We start from the raw sequence: 16,072 nt of genomic DNA on the forward strand, positions 1-16,072 counted from the left end.
GGGTTGTGTGTCAAGGGAGTTCAAGGCAAGAGTCGGGCATTAGCTCTCGTGAACTTCTGAGCTGCAATTGTTTGTGATTGTTTTGTTTATTGTTAATTTCACTGTGACCACGTAATTTCAAATGTACGGCCCTTTGTCAATTCACTGCTTGGGTGAAGGCCTTCCGTCATACTGTGTCAGTCATAATAATTATTCGACCCTACTTCACCAAGTTTGTTAATAAGTGGGGGATGGGGGGTGGGGGAGGTCTGCGGAACTGGTTCAGATGTTCGACGCCACTGAGTGCAGCCTTGGTCAGGAATCGAAGCTCACCGGGCTCACAGCACGGTGCGTCACTGCTTCTCCCTTCAACATACACGCATACGGTTTTAGATTTATTAATCTTTTAACAACAATAAGGAAAGATTATTTCAAAAAAAGTCCACACTGCGGACCTTTAATCCCAGTGGGACAATGCCTGTCAGACATGCCTGAGTTTTGTAGCACGTGTGTGTGTGCGTGTGTGCACCGAGGAATTATGCGCAGTGCAAATAGGTACGTGCGGAGCTGTCCACGAGAGGCAATACACAGTGACGCCCGCTGATGGACGTCTGGAGCCGAGGCATAATTCACAGTTGAGGTGTAATTACAAAATAAATAACATACCCCCTGCTTTTCCCGCACAGACATCTCTGACAGTCAGCCCGAAGAGAAGATGGGGTTTTCCGGATTAAAATAGCCTGTAAATTTAACCACGTTGTTTTGACTCGGCCAGAGGCCTTCCACCTCCTCGCGGCGATAAATAAACGTTGCGAAATCGCTCGGACGAGTTTGCATTCGGTGTGGTTGGCCACAAAACGCGGTGCTCACTTGTAAAAGAAATGTTGTGCTATCAGGACCGGCGCACAATTTTCTCCAGCCGAGTTAAAGACGGTCGCCGCATCGCGTGGCGCTTTCACATGCGCTTCTGCGGCCGTCTGGAACGCTCTTCCTTCCGATATTAGGAAGCCACTGGAGCTACGCACTTTTAAATCATCTCGATTGAAAACTAATTTCTTTAAAGCTGCTCTATGCGTTTCGTTTGTTGCCGTTCCCCCGCACCTCCTGTTAGCACGATTGGCTACGTAGGGTGCAAAAGAAGTTCAATATACACACTGCACTTTGCACTACACTTACTACACTGTACAATACGCTGTACACTGCACTATCATACACTACACTATACCCCACTATACACTACACTATACACTACACTACTATACACTACACATTACTATACACTACACTATACTGTACATCACACTACTAAACCACGTACATACATACACGTACATACATACACGTACATACATACACGCACATACATACACGTACATACATACACGTACATACATACACGCACATACATACACGTACATACATACACGTACATACATACACGTACATACATACACGTACATACATACACGTACATACATACACGCACGACGGGCAAAGGGACTCTGCTCGAGCCTCGGGGACATCCAAAGTCAAACTCCGCGATAGCAAAGCGTTCCGCAAACGGAAAACTAAAGAAGTGCCCAGATGCAACTGCGGCACGCCGCACAAACGGTCAACTCTTGTCGTCCGCTCTGTTTTCAGAATTGTCGGGTTCACGCACAGCGGGCCAGTTTAGGCTTGCGTTGACCTATTACTACACATATATATTTGTTTTCCCCAACGCCGATTGTGCATCGCACTCGCTCCGGTGCCACCAAACCAAGCGGCTCGATAGCCAAGCATCAGGAGCATTAAGTGCCATCCTTATTATGCGGCTGTCAGTTAAGTCGATACAACATCAGCATCCCTTAGCGCTTTCATTAACTCCGAGTCGTCTGAAAGGTCGATACACCGGCGGAGGCGGTCTCGCTGTTTAGAAGAGGAAAAACCAACCTCCATGCCTGCCAAGTGGGGTGGGGGTGGACATTGAAACCACTGCCAGCGTCAGGTACCTTCTGAAGGACTCGGGGGCGTAAGCGACGACCGTCACGCACAGCTTGATGGCCTCGGCCATCGAGAATGCGAGGTCCTCATTTCCGTAGCAGAAATCTGCGCAGACAGCGGGCGGGGGACACAGGGGGCACGTGGGTCACTCGCGTTTTTCATTAGCGCCGCTCGCCATGGCCTCATTCGCACCTGCACTCTGGTATATTACATTGTTGAATGGAAGTGCCTCTCTGCGAGAGTGTGTGTGTTTTATGCGGCAATTATGTAAATTATCGACATTTTCATATAACAGGATTAGTCTACTTCGCTTTGTCAATCCACTGCTGGATGAAGGCGTTAATTTTATTCAGAGTGGCGTGGCGCCGTTGTTTTTAAAGACATTGCTACTCACCGCAGAGAACTGTAGCGTCACGACCGCACTCTACGATAGCTGGCGCTAAAACTGTGCCACACGCCCTCATGCATGGCCTTGTGGGAACCTCGGTACCGATAAAGTTATTTTACGTTAATTTTTCTTCCGATTTCGTTCTGATGACGTACGTGTTCGTGTACGTCATCGGAATGAGAAACGGTGAAGTACAATCTACCAGTTCGTGTCCTCAGGTGTCCCCTCCTTCATTTCCTCCTTTCTTGTCCAAGATTTGAAACTACGTTCGGTTTATTATACTTTAGATGCGATCGATTTTGAAGCAGAGGGTGTGCGAACAACAGAACGCGACGTTCGATGCACGTTCCATTTTGATCTTCCAAACAAATATTTGTTTACTTATTTTAACAAGCCCCGTGTTGATGAGCAGCAGCGGCGTGCGCACGGTTAGCAGCGGTGAGAAGGTCAAGAGGTTGAGCAGCGAAGCGTGTGGTGGTGGTGGTGGGTGGGGGGGGGGAGGCGGGGGAGCAAGCAGCGAGCAGAGCGGGGAAGAGAGACGACCAACGAGAGTGACGAAGAGCTCACCCAGGGACTTGAGGGGCTTCTCGGCCTTAACGAGCTCCAGCACGTCGAGGGTGTCATTAGAGTCCCTCTCGAGCGAGATGAGCAGGTCAAAGAGGCACTGCGGGGACACCTCCCCTGACGCCCCGCTGCCCGGGGACTCCTGGGGGAGGGGCGGGGGGGGGGGGTCCGGCCGCCCAAAAAAAAGGGGGCGCTTTCAAAACAAACAACTGAATAAACCGACGCGTCAGCAAATGCAATATGCAGGACTGTGAAATGTGTATTTATAAATACCACGCGCGCGTGAAGTGCAGGTATGCTACGAGAGGGGGTCAAAGCGTTTTTTGAGGACAGGATATTAAACACGTCCGTAGATGCCCTCTTGTTTGTATTTTTCAGTGTCGTATGTATTCAGTATGGTATATACATCTGCAGCCGTTTATTGGCAATCCATTGCTTACTAAACGAGGGCTTCCTCCCTATGCCGTGCAGCTTCCACCGTACTTCACCATGCTGGTCAGTGCGAGTTAATGAAGGCAGGGAGCATAGACCTGGGAGCGATGTAGTAGTGTTTAAACAATTTTTTTTTGCTCCGCTGCCCTCTCCTGCCCACACAAATTGTGCATGGAGGTCACCCATTCGAGCACTTATCCAGACTTTAACCCTGCTTAGCCTCTGAGATCTGACATTAAGTTGGCAGCTGTCTACCCAGCTAACAAAATGTAAAACAATTGATTCTCACGCGCGCACAGTTCTACGCGTGCATTGCAGGCGGCAACAACGACGCCAAAATTAGAAACACGCACGGAGATTTCCAGCAGGGGGGCGACGCTCGCAAACAGCTGCAGCAGGAAGGGCTTGCGATGCAGGATGTAGAACTGCCGACAGGCGAACTCGATCATTTCTCGCAGCAGAGGGTTGCTCTTGTAGCTTGTGAACACCTGCAGCGAGCGGACGTGAACATGTCTTAGGAGCGCGTTAGCAGCGATGCTCAATTACAAGCTACAAAAAAAAACGCAAACGCATTCATCAATTAACACTGCGACGGCGAGAAAAACAACTGTTTCTGGGGGGGGCGACGTTCCAGGCAATAACCCTTCCTCAGAGCTGAGATATGGGAGAAGGGCCTTCGCCTGTGTCGTCACTGATGCAGCCGAGCACGATATGAATGCGGTGCGATTGTGACCCCGATCGCGAATTGCCAATAAGGTGTGAACACGAGGCATCCAACCACGATTCGATCTGAACGTACCAACATGCAGATGTGTGGCTGTTATTAGCAGGCGGTTGGATTTTTTTCACAAGGTGAACCTCCTCGGGTTGGTCTGTCTTTGTGAATAAAAAAATAGATATTGGAATATATTTAAAGAATGTTTACGATATTTTGTTGAGTTTGACGCGTATTCAAGCTGACATGTCTACGCGATAGTCGCACATATTTTGTGGCCCCTGGGGGCCGAACGATATGTCAGATTTTATCAGCTGAGTATTCCCAGGAAATATACATGCAGGGCAAGCATAATTATCAAACCAATATTTCCAATTTGTATTCTGATTCTGGAATGGATATCAAATCTGTCGGAGGGTTTTTAAACATGAGGAGGAGGAGGGGGTAAGGGGGGGTGGGGGCAGCGAATCCTTGGAGGAAATCGACTTCCCCAGAAAAAAAACCCATCTCATGCGTAACATTAATCTCCACGCGCAAAGCCGACACCGACAACATAGTCGTGGATTATTTATCATCGGATGTCCCACTCGGTGCACAGGAGCTGGGGGAAACAGATGGCTGAACCAGTCTCGGGACACCACCTCATTGCAGGCCACCTATTAAATAAATGGCCCTAAATAGGACTCAGGGAGACGTATTAATCAAACGGCGCCATCTTGAAGTGGGACAGGAGAAGCATCATTAAGCGCAATAATAAACGCAGATCTTTTAATATAACCCATGTCTTGCATACGACGCGTGGATGTATGCGTGTTGAACTTCTCTCGTACCGTATGTAGCCAGCCGTGCTAAGCAAACGTTGGAGCTTCAAACATCATGACAGCAGTTAAGCCTCATTTTTTTTATTTCGTCAATTCATTAATAAATGTAACAATTTTCTTTGTTTTTTGGAAGAAATACAATTTTCATTCAAAGGTTTCCATTCCTCTTAAAAAGGCTGCTGCTGCTGCTGCTGCCGTGCGGCGCAAGCAGAAGCAGCGATCACAGACAAGAGATTTCTCCCAGCATTTTTTTGTCCTGCCTGTGTTTCAACACAGCCTCTGCAGTCCTCATAGGTCCCTACTCGACACACCGACTGCCATTTTAAAGGTAACGGTGGCCAATCGCAGGACGCCACAAGCATCATGTGACTTGACAGACCTTCCAGTCATACGACGGTGAGAGGTCAAATAGATCCAATGCCACATTTTAATGACCATCAAACTTTGTGGCTTCGAAAATAAAAAAAGTCATCAACGACACACCAATGTTATGATTTACAGCAGGTGAATAGAACAAATGGCCCATGGCTTCATAGTGATACAGTGGAAAGCAACCTACAAACGATATGCATCCGTAACCGCAAGCATATTGGCCACACTAATCGGGTACTCGAGGGGAATAATATGAACTGGTTACACTGTCGTGTCTTGATTTAATGCTCTTAGTATCCTCCGGCACTGCAAGGGCCCTCTTGCAGTGGCAGAAGTGACCGAGTTGTATGTGAATGTGTGGCTGGCCAGAGGCATTCTGAAAATTATATTCTGTCTCTAGGAGGGAAACAGCTCCCCAACCATGATTTATAGAAAATAAAAAAATAAATTGCATACAGGGACCAATAATCCAAGAGAGACAGAGAGCATGTGCAGCCTACCTGCAATATGGTGGGCAGGATCCACTGGTAGCCGTTGAGCGAGAAGAGATGGTTAAAGTGGAGCGCTGTGTTGATGGCGGTAGCGAGGAACTGGCGCAGCAGGGAGCTGTCCTCGCAGTGCAGTAGCAGAGCGCCGTTGAAGACGTTGAGGAAGAGCATCACCTCGTCACCCCACGGGAACTCGCTGGGCATGCCCAGGAACATCTCCTCCAAGAAGCGGATCCACAGCAGCTTCTGGAGGCAGTCCACGGCGAACAGCTCCTTGCCTGCGCGAAAACGGTAGAGCGTGAGTCGATGTATACATGTACGGCCCTTTTGTCAATCCACTGCTGGATGAGCAGCCTCCCCAGGGCTCGCGGGCTTTGGGGATTTATTTGACCATACTTTGGCCACGCTGGGGAGTGCGGGCTGGTCTATGTATGCTGAATTTCTTTCGCACCCATACGTAACAAACCGCGGTAATCCGAGGTGCGGGGAAAGGACAACAAATGAAACACAAAAAGCAGTTCTAAAGAAATGAGTTTTCAATCTAGATTTAAAAGTGCATTGCTCCAGTGGCTTCCTTACATCGGAAGGGAGAGCGTTTCTGACGGGCCCGCAAAGGCAAGGGAAGGCGAGGGAGAACGTTACGGCGATGGATTGTGCTGCACTGTCCCCTACGGCCCGCAGCAGCATGCGATCTTTGTCTTATAGCATGGCAGCTGCCCACCCAAGCAACAGCTAAGCACAAAACCTGCTTAGCTTTCAAGATCTCACAAGATCTGGCACATCCGGGTGACTTTGTCATAGACTGTGGCCCTGTTAATAAAGGCATACAATGCAACACAGTTTGGATATCTCGTGTGACCGCATGCCTTAGATGCTGTACAAATAGAGCACGCATTTGCTTTACTTTAAGGAGGGTAGGACACTGTAGGGCAAAGAAGACTGAAGACTATATGGTAAGGTGCAATTGAAGATATTTCATATGGAACAGGCATTCATAGAAAATAATGACGTAAAGATTGAGATTGCGTGGACCGCTCCAATTACACGGTGCCCTCACGCAGTACAATGAGTGCAATTTTGATCGATATGTGAAGAAGATAGGTTCTATCACGTCATATGCATGTGTTCTCGAGGCACTACAGGTTTGAAGTGAGAGGCTTTACTGCTGTGGCTAGAAAGAAGTCTGGAGGTGACCAGGTGGACTCAATCATTAGAGCACTGAGCCGGCACGGCTGAGATTCCGAGTTCAGATCTGGCAAGCCCACCTATGATGCAACCCACTCATGGCCTCAGTGCGGTCACCAATAACTTGACAAAGAAAACAAATGTAGTTGTTTTTTTTGCACTAAAATTGGCAGAATTCCAGCTCTTGAGAAATATCAAATCTCAAACTACCAAATGATGCAGCGACCCCTCAGTGTGTGGATAAAAAGGTGATATTTTAAGGATCTTAGAGACAGTTCTGTGATTTTATCTTCATTTGTAGATTCGCCAGCACACGCAGGGTAATCCACTGCGCTGTAAAGGTCTCCCAGCTTTACGGCGATAACGCAATCGGACTAAAAGTGGGGAAAAAGACCGTGAATAAAATAATAATGAGTCTGGGCTTTGCCGTCGTCACCTTGTGGGTCGGTGAAGAGCGAGAATTCGGCCTCAATGGCCTTGCGGGGGAAGGACGGCAGGCGGAGGAGGTCCTCCTGCAGCACGGAGACGTGAGACTGTAGGTGGCTGTGTGGCATGTGCTGCGTGAGAGCCTTGGCGAAGAGCAGGCGCCCCACCTCCTCCAGCTTCCGCGTCAGAACCTACGAAGCGCAGCAGCGGGCAGCGAGTGGCTTTTATACGCGGTTGTAGGGCAGCGATGGTGGTTCGCTGCACGCAGTGGTGGTGGTGGTGGAGGTTAGAAAGGGCTCTGGTTGCAAAGTAATGAAATGGGGGACCCTATTCACCTTGTCCAAACACGCCGGTGCACTCTGTGGGAGTCGCTTAACATCTGACACTTTTCAACTTGCAGACGTCAGTGAGGCATTGCTGCTGAGCAAGTAGATTACTGGATTACCTTCTGCCCATTTTTGCCACATTAATCCCCGTTGTATCTTGCGTTGTAGACGAGATGAAGAATGCTACGTGTGTATGTTGAACTTATTTCGCACCGCATGTAGCCAACCGCGCTAATCGTGCTAAGCACGCAAACATCTTTCCAGAAATCAACAATAGTACGATCATGATGATGATGTGAAGAGTGCCGCAATAACCTGTTTTTGGATTAATGTCGCCCCTTTCTCCGGGTCCATCTTGACGAGGATGAGCTGGGGCGAGACGGATCGGCGGAACGGGTAGATGTCCCGCACGTACGTCTAGGGGACAGCGACACCGCAGGCAACACCGAGCTCACAGGTCGTAAAGTGAAACTGTTGCATTGACTATAAAACAATTGCAGAAGAAAACACGTAATCATTGAAATACAAGAAGTCTGTAGAGGTTGTTGCGAGGCATCACCTTGCTGTAATGAATGATATTCCTACGCCTGTCCATCAGAAAACAGTTTTCAGACTGTGCCTCCGGGATATTGAAGAACTCTAAACTCTCCTGAGGGATGATAAGCAGCAACAAAGAGCAACACAATGAAGTATTATACCATACAGCGGCGGTTTCCAATCTCCGCTCGCTTGCGTAGTACAAATTTTAAAAAAGGTATGATCCAGTGCACCACCGGCAACTTTTCCATATAACCTCCACAAAAGGATTCATACTGAACAATATCAAACAATTTATGCATACAATCTATACTGTTACAATCTTAACAATTATTTACTGATACATACAATGTACACACATGCACGCAACTGTTGCCAGTCTGAATAAAAGGTATATGCATAAATATACACATACATATACAAAGAAAAATATCCTCTATATTGCCTTTGTATACTTTTTGGACAAGTGCTGTTAGCGAGCATCTATGCAGGCCGGCACGGCACACGAAGGGATGAGTGGCCAGCACCACGCCCGGCCGCCTTTGTCTCCCTAGTGGTGATGTTTACGCACCGCATCAGGTACTCAATTGAGGCTTAGTCGAACAAGGGGAGGCCCAGAACCGGTTCATATAATCGTCACTGGTGTTGCCGTGAGCAGAAATCAAACCCGGGTTGCCGGGTTCGTAGCGCAGCGCGCTAACTGCTACACTACCGTTCCCCATATGCACACACAAACACATACATATATACATACAGTCAGGGCCGGAGTAAGGCACGGGGGGCTTTAGGGGCTGCAGCCCAGGGGCCTCCGCCAGCTGGAGGGCCTCCAGAGATGAAGCGAAAAGTTATTTCATTTGTGAATGCTGAATTGTATTTGTTGTTAGCCTTGTAAAAATACATTATATTTTTCTTTAACTTTGTTTTCCTTTAGAAAATATTACTGGGGGACCTCACAGTACCTGTAGCCCAGTTGCCTACACAATCTTAATCCGGCCCTGCATGCAGTACATACATACACATCCAAGACGCATCACCTTTAACACGGCCTCAAAGAGTGTGTCCTCGTGCACGGGAAGCTGTGTTGGAATGTCACATTCGTTTGGACCATGGACCACCAATGTTTTAGTTCCTGCATCACGGAAAAGGCACAAACACATAACCACACCGATACACGCAGACCATGTATAAGAGATTAATCCCCACCACCCACCCCCCAGTGATTCGATTGTGATGATTCAGGATCAGGTCACAATTGGTTGCGCAATTGTTGTTTTTTCATCATTATATTATTTGTACTTCTCTTTTATCATTAGTTTAAGGACCAAAGTCAATAAAATAGAATTCTTACTAAATTGCATATAGCCTGGATTGAACAGTCTAGCGGCGGGCCCCACTGATGGACTTTAAAGTTACAAGCCAGTCATACTTGGAAGGGCTCTTAGTATTAGCTCTGTGATATCTGCTTCCATTCTCGAACACGGGGGTGGGTGCCCACCTCTGCAAGAGTTCCACATGGATTCTTCGTCTCGTCACAAGACGCCGGACGGCACAATCGGCACACGAATCTGGCAACCGCTTAATTTACATTTCTGAACAGAGAAGCTTGGTAAACATGCAAAGCCGGATTGTGGTGGGTCACGATCACTCGCGTTTGAGAAACCTTCCAGAGCTGTAGCTCGACTTCCCCGCCCTTCCCTCTAAAACGTCTCAGTCACCAGGCGCCACCCTTGCTTTGGTTCCTTGACAAATGGGCTGTCCGTTTCGCGCAGCGCTGCCCTCGGGACGGGCGCCCAACCCTTCCCTCGCTACGGCAGCGATCGCTTCGAGTCCCGTTGCTCTCTCTTGACGGAAGCCGCTGCCCCCCTCCCTACTACCGGGCATGGCGGCGGTGACGAGCAGCTTGAGGTCGCACTGCTCCTTCTTGAGCGTTTGTTTGAGGTCCTTGATGAAGAGGCCCTCGACGAAGCTGACCACCTGCCACAGGAACGTGAGTGTGGCGGCCACCGCCTCCTCCCCGCAGTCGCACGGCGTGCGCACAAAGTACATGATCAGCCCGATCTGTAAGAGGAAAATAAGCGGTAAAATAGTCGAATTTGTGGGGCGCTAAAATGCCCCGGCATAAACCATCGCGCAAACTCCTGGTCATCCTCGTATTAGCGGCTTTTGGCCAACCATCGAACAAAGACGGTCACTGCATCGTGCGCTTTCAGATGCGCTTCTGCGGCCATCTGGAACGCTCTTCCTTCCGATAGAGGAAGCACTGGAGCTATGCACTTTAAACCCAAATTTAAAACGTATTTCTTTAAAACTGCTTTTTGTGTTTCGTTTGTTGTCCTTCCCCCACACCTACGATTAGCAAGGTTTGGCTATGTACGGTGTGAAAGAAGTTCAAGATACACACGTCGCATTTCATTGGAACCATTCCCTTATCCTGCTGCAGTCTAGCCAAGGAGATCGACCCCCTCCAGTGAGAGCTGTCCCTGTGGAGCATAAAGTATATGCCAGCCTCTTAATGAGCATGCGTCATATGGGCATTTCCCAATAAAGTAATTATCCGGTAACTTATTGAATTTGGAAAATGTGGACGATGACACCTGCAGGCATGGCCTACTCGTTTTCGAATGACATCACGGACGAAGGTAGTGTTTATGGTTCATTCATCCGCAGTATGAACTACGGCCAACTGCTGGACTCGAATTGCAAACCTCCACAGGGGAATTAACGAGCTACCACTCAGCCATGTCACCGCCCCGATAAACAGGGGCGGAGCCAGGATTTCAGGCGGGGGTGACATTCAACAAATTTTTATTTCAAGAATGATTAGAGAGTCAGGCTGTTGAACTAGACGCCATCGGTTGGCGACACACTCTGACAATGCAGTTGCACGGAGCCCGCCAGACCGAGTGTCGTACACTTATACGCAGAATGTCACCCCTGTCACCCCCCCTGACTCCGCCCCTGCTGATAAACACACCTTTTCGGATCAAACATCAACTCTACGAAGAAAATATAAAAAAAAAACTAATTTAAGCCTCGATTTAAAGCTTTCGTGAATGCAAGGATTCATCTTCTTGGCTTTTTCGGTAAAGTCACGTAGAATGACTTTACCGAAAGAACCAAGAAGATTAATTTAAGCCTAACAATTAAACAGTTTTGGTTTCAAAAACTGATGATAGTTAATGGGACGTCCAGTCGCAGTTTTTATGTCATCCTCAGGGCCCATTCTATGACACAAACAATGTAGTGCACTGGAAACGTCTCCATATTGTGACAAGATTACACCGATCTAACCCAAGGGTAGAAAAAACAAAAAAAATTGGATGAACAAAGCAAAACACGCGAGATAAAATAAAAAAACCAACACAAACAATAACACATATGTAGCTGTGTGATGTGCTTTCAGGACATTTCAGTTTCATTTGTTTGGTATAGCCCTGCGAGCCATTCGGCTCTTGAATCGGGTGCAACTGCAACAAAGAAAAAACATGAAAAAGAAAACATCTTAAAGTGACTATGTGACTGCGCAAACAGAAACATCCAGGAAAAAAACTGAAAAAATCTTCCAGAAAAAGCACCGTACACCAACGCTGTGTGCAAAAATCCCAGTGGGATGCAAGTCAAACAACAACAACCACAAAACAATTTAGGTTAAAGCCATCAGTCTAACTCCGTACTACAACAAACAAACATGGCCAAACCAAAAAACTTTTCGAAATCACCAAAATAAAGCCATAAAAGCAATGTAACAGTGATCATAGGAACTGTGACCGAAATTTCACAATAAACGACATAAATAACATGTACCACCAAACCCTGTAGCCATAGCTGGCTGCATGAGTCACTCCACAATAGCAGGAGCATCAGTAGGAGTATCAAATCGTGCCGAACAAACACGTGGTAACAAGGTCGAAAACACCTGCAGAGCCGTACAGCAGAACCGCGAAAACCGACGTAGGAATAAGAAAACGTGTTGCTGAAAGTTCTGAGGGACCAACGGAACTCAGATTTCTATTCTGGCACAGAAGGGGAGTGGGTTTCCTGAAAAACCATCAATGCTTCATTCCACATCCTCATTCACAGAAACGAAGGCTCATTTTAATCCCAGATGGACTCATTGATAGGGGTGGCCCTCAATGAAGTAATAATTTAACGCTTGAGCCGAACCAGCAAAGGTCTGAATATAATTCCCATTGCTGGCTTGGAACGTGGCTGTCTGCTAAAGGAAGCAATCCATCATCCATTAGCCCAGCGCATGGAATATTATCTGCAAAATAATTTTCCCCGATAATTGCCCCTGTGTATTTGCTTTTAATAGCAGCGTATCACAGTCGAGTACATTATTTTTGTTTAAATAAAATCTCATTCCGGTCCTCTGGGTAAAAGTGAAGCACTTTTGCAGGCCGCTTTACAACGTTCACAGAGCACCGCGTCAACACGCTTTTCCTTCGCGACAACGGGGGCGGCAGGCCCGACTGATGCGCGCTCCCAAATGGAGAAAAGGGCCCGCTTGCCGATTCCCCCCCCCCCCCCCTGTTCGATAAGAGGCCTCACCAGGTAATTGAAAAGGATGTGCGAGGTCTGAGGCGGCAACTCCCCAGCGTTTATGAGAAGCTTCCGTAGCATAAATATCAGCTCCTCCTGCCGAGGAAGAGAGGTGACAACGTGAAATAAGTTTAACACGTAGGCTTTCGCGACCAACGTGAAATAAATCCACATGGGATTCTTGCATTAGCATTGTCCTCTGCAGAGTTCCAGGTCAGCGGGGTGAAGCAATCCAAAATAATTTTAGCCCTCTCATCGCATTTGAACACCGCCATATTATCAAGATGCTACATGCTGCAGACATGGGGGGTTTGCCGGGCATATAACGATGGATCGATTAAGAATAGAGGTTTACACCCATGATACCCATGTCCGTTATGTGCAAATCATAGTGATCGCAAATGTGGTTTATATTCCTTGGTCAATTTACTTCTGGATGAAGGCCTCCCCATGCTGGGTCAGTCACGGGGGTTATTTAAGAATACTTCACCATGCTGGTCTATGCGTGTTGATGAGAGGGAGGTTTAAGAGTGATGGTGTACAAAAATAGGGCATCTCTTGTTTTTTTTTACTAGAAACCGGATTGAGGAGGAAGAGTGCTGGCAGACCCACAATGCCCTGCAGGAGGACCAACGAGGAAGATCGCCAGCCACTTGGTATTGCGGCGGCTACGAGAAGAGAACTGATCGAGCAGGGGTAGACACCCTGCAGTGATTCATGCGTCACTCAGCACAGGAGCATCGAGCATGCGTTTTCGAAATGTTCAGGCACTGTTGTCAGTTTAGAGAATTAAGTGCTTACTTGCTTGCTTGTTTGTTAGATGGAATTATGAATCAGATCAGGTGCATTACAAGCGCATGAGGCATGGAGATGGTTTGGGGGAGAACTTCATCCAGCATTGGATTGATCACGGCTGGCGATGATGATGATGATGAATACGATGTGTGCATCAAGAACTTCTGAATCGAGATTAATAGATGACTCAATGCATCATTACACCCCACGATGTATCGAGGGACATATTAAAAAATGCACACTCTCTGGTAAAATAGTCCTTGACAAATTATGCGTGACCGTGAGTGAATAGGCTCGAGGCAGCCCCTCCGTGCGTTATGAAGAGACCACCTACCGTCACACTCGAAGGGATCTCATAATTAGTTCCGTGGTGTCCGATGATGACGTTACGCTGGTGACCAAGGGCGCACTTGCGAATGACATTGCACCCTGCCCTACCCCGGTTCTCATCCGGTTAAACGAAATCAACTTGATGATGATGATGATGCCGATGATGGCGATGACGCTCGGGTCGCCGCGAGCAACAAGCGCGACACGCACCTGCCGGTTGCTGACCGTGAACCTCTCAAGGAAGTGCCGCAGGACGAGGGCAGGGTCCTCGATCAGGCAGTTCCACAGCACTTGCTGCGCCACCGCGCACACTGACCAGCGCCACACACACACATGCACACGCGCGGCCCTGCTGCTCAGTACTGGCCGCCTCAACGCACCGGTCAAGTTAGACCACACAGATGGCGGTGTCATAATTACCGGGGCTTGGCGACCCTCCCCGGGACCATTGCCAGGATTCTTGAATTGTTTATCTACAAAACCGCGCCTCCAATTAGCACGGTTGGCTACGTACGGTGCGAAAGAAGTTCAACATGCGTACGTACAATACACCTATGCGATGATGATGGTGGTGGCGGCGGTGGTGGCCAAGTGATGTCGGGATGTTATGTACTGTACATGCCGAGTCAACGATGATTCTTACGTGCGCTTTAACAATTTAGAAGTTTACGGCCCTTTTGGCCATCCACTGTTGGAGGAATGCCTCGCCACGTCGTGTGGGTCAAGGGAGCTGTTGGACCACATTTCACCACATCGGTCAGTGTGGGTTGAAGAAAGGGAGGTGAATGCAGCAGATTATCAGTAAATTATAGCCGTGGTTGGAAATCAAACACGGGTTGACGGGTTAATAGCGCAGCGTGCAAACCACTGCACCAAGCGTTCACCCAGATTGTCAAGGCTAGATAAATCAGTTGTCCCACAATACACGTGTGCAATGATGAAAGTGGGCAAGGGTTTTGGTTCTGAATATAATTCTGGATAGCATAGCCGTACTGTGGTTTTAGAGATGACTTTTAAAAATTCCCATGTCTTAATCACAACTAGACATACTTAAAATGTGTTATCCTTTTTAGATTTTCATTCATTTCAACCAAGTAATGAGGATTACAACTGTGATACTAGCATACTTTAATCGTCCAACATTTACAATCACATGTTTAAATAAGTTGCGTAGCTCTGGGAGTTATATTTAGTTTAGCTCTTCTTTGCAATAAAAAGTCACGACCTTGAACACACTCTGCCTAGGATTATGCGTGTGTCTGTATCTGTGTACACGGACACACAGCGAGGAGCGGTAGTGTAGCGGTTAGCGTGCTGCGCTACGAACCTGGCGACCCGGGTTCGAATCCCGCTCACTGCCAACATCGGTGACAATTATCTGAACCGGTCCTGGGCCTCCCCTAGGTAGACTGAGCCTCAAATCAGTACCTGGTGTGGTGTGTAAATATTGCCACAAGGAAGACAAAGACGGTTTGTAGTGGTGCTGACCACCCATCTCCTCGTGTACAAAAACCGGCCTTCATAGGTGCTCGCTAACAGCACTTTCCCCAAAAGTATATTAAGGCTATACGGGGGATCTTTGCCTTTTTATTTATGCACATTTGTAAGTGCATGTCTACGTTTGTTTGTGTGCATATTATTGTGCGTGTCTATGCGTGTTTGTGCGTCGGTGGCGTAACGGTTAGCGTGCTGCACTACGAACCCAGCGACCCGAGTTTGATTCCTGCAAACAGTCAACATAAGTGACAAATATTTCCACCGGTCCTGGGTTTCATCTAGATCACCTCAGCCTTAAATGAGTACATCAGCACTGGGGAGACGAAGGTGGCCGGGCGTGGTGTTGGCCACCGTCCTGTGCCGTGCCGGCCTTCACAGGTGCTCACTAACAGCACTCGCCTTAGCCAGCTGCTAAACGCGACATGGTGGATGTTTGTCTCTTTCTTGTGATGTGCATTAACAGCACTTGCCCCAACAGCCTGGCAAAGGCTACATGGGGGTTCTTTGTCTGTGTGTTACTGCAATGTGTTTATATATCTGCACGTGTTTGTGTGTGCACCTGCGTGTCACTGCACGCGTGCTTGTGCTCGTGTTCACGTGCGTGCGTACACTTGTTGAATGCCCGCGTGTGCGCACGTGAACTAAACTATTTTTTTTATTTTACCAGTTAAGGCGCGCCGAGCTAAATCGCT

The 16,072-nt window shown here is 48.0% G+C and overlaps 1 protein-coding gene across 8 annotated transcripts in view; it reads right to left on the reverse strand.

The window, feature by feature from the left end:
* Positions 1-16,072, reverse strand: part of UNC80 (unc-80 subunit of NALCN channel complex) — a 111,137-nt gene that overhangs the window by 33,717 nt on the left and 61,348 nt on the right. For all 8 annotated transcript variants that reach the window (XM_032949134.2, XM_032949136.2, XM_076065393.1 and 5 more), the window contains 11 exons: positions 14,094-14,194; positions 12,768-12,854; positions 10,091-10,274; positions 9,251-9,345; positions 8,239-8,328; positions 7,995-8,096; positions 7,364-7,544; positions 5,755-6,020; positions 3,700-3,834; positions 2,918-3,056; positions 1,971-2,067 (listed from right to left, as the gene is read on the reverse strand). In XM_032949134.2, coding sequence (XP_032805025.2) covers positions 1,971-2,067; positions 2,918-3,056; positions 3,700-3,834; positions 5,755-6,020; positions 7,364-7,544; positions 7,995-8,096; positions 8,239-8,328; positions 9,251-9,345; positions 10,091-10,274; positions 12,768-12,854; positions 14,094-14,194 — 1,477 coding nt within the window. The remainder of the gene's footprint in view (positions 1-1,970; positions 2,068-2,917; positions 3,057-3,699; positions 3,835-5,754; positions 6,021-7,363; positions 7,545-7,994; positions 8,097-8,238; positions 8,329-9,250; positions 9,346-10,090; positions 10,275-12,767; positions 12,855-14,093; positions 14,195-16,072) is intronic.

This window comes from Petromyzon marinus, chromosome 7 (genome assembly GCF_048934315.1).
Source record: "Petromyzon marinus isolate PM22_M1 ecotype Great Lakes invasive population chromosome 7, UKy_Petmar_22M1.pri1.0, whole genome shotgun sequence".
Classification (NCBI taxonomy): domain Eukaryota; kingdom Metazoa; phylum Chordata; class Hyperoartia; order Petromyzontiformes; family Petromyzontidae; genus Petromyzon; species Petromyzon marinus.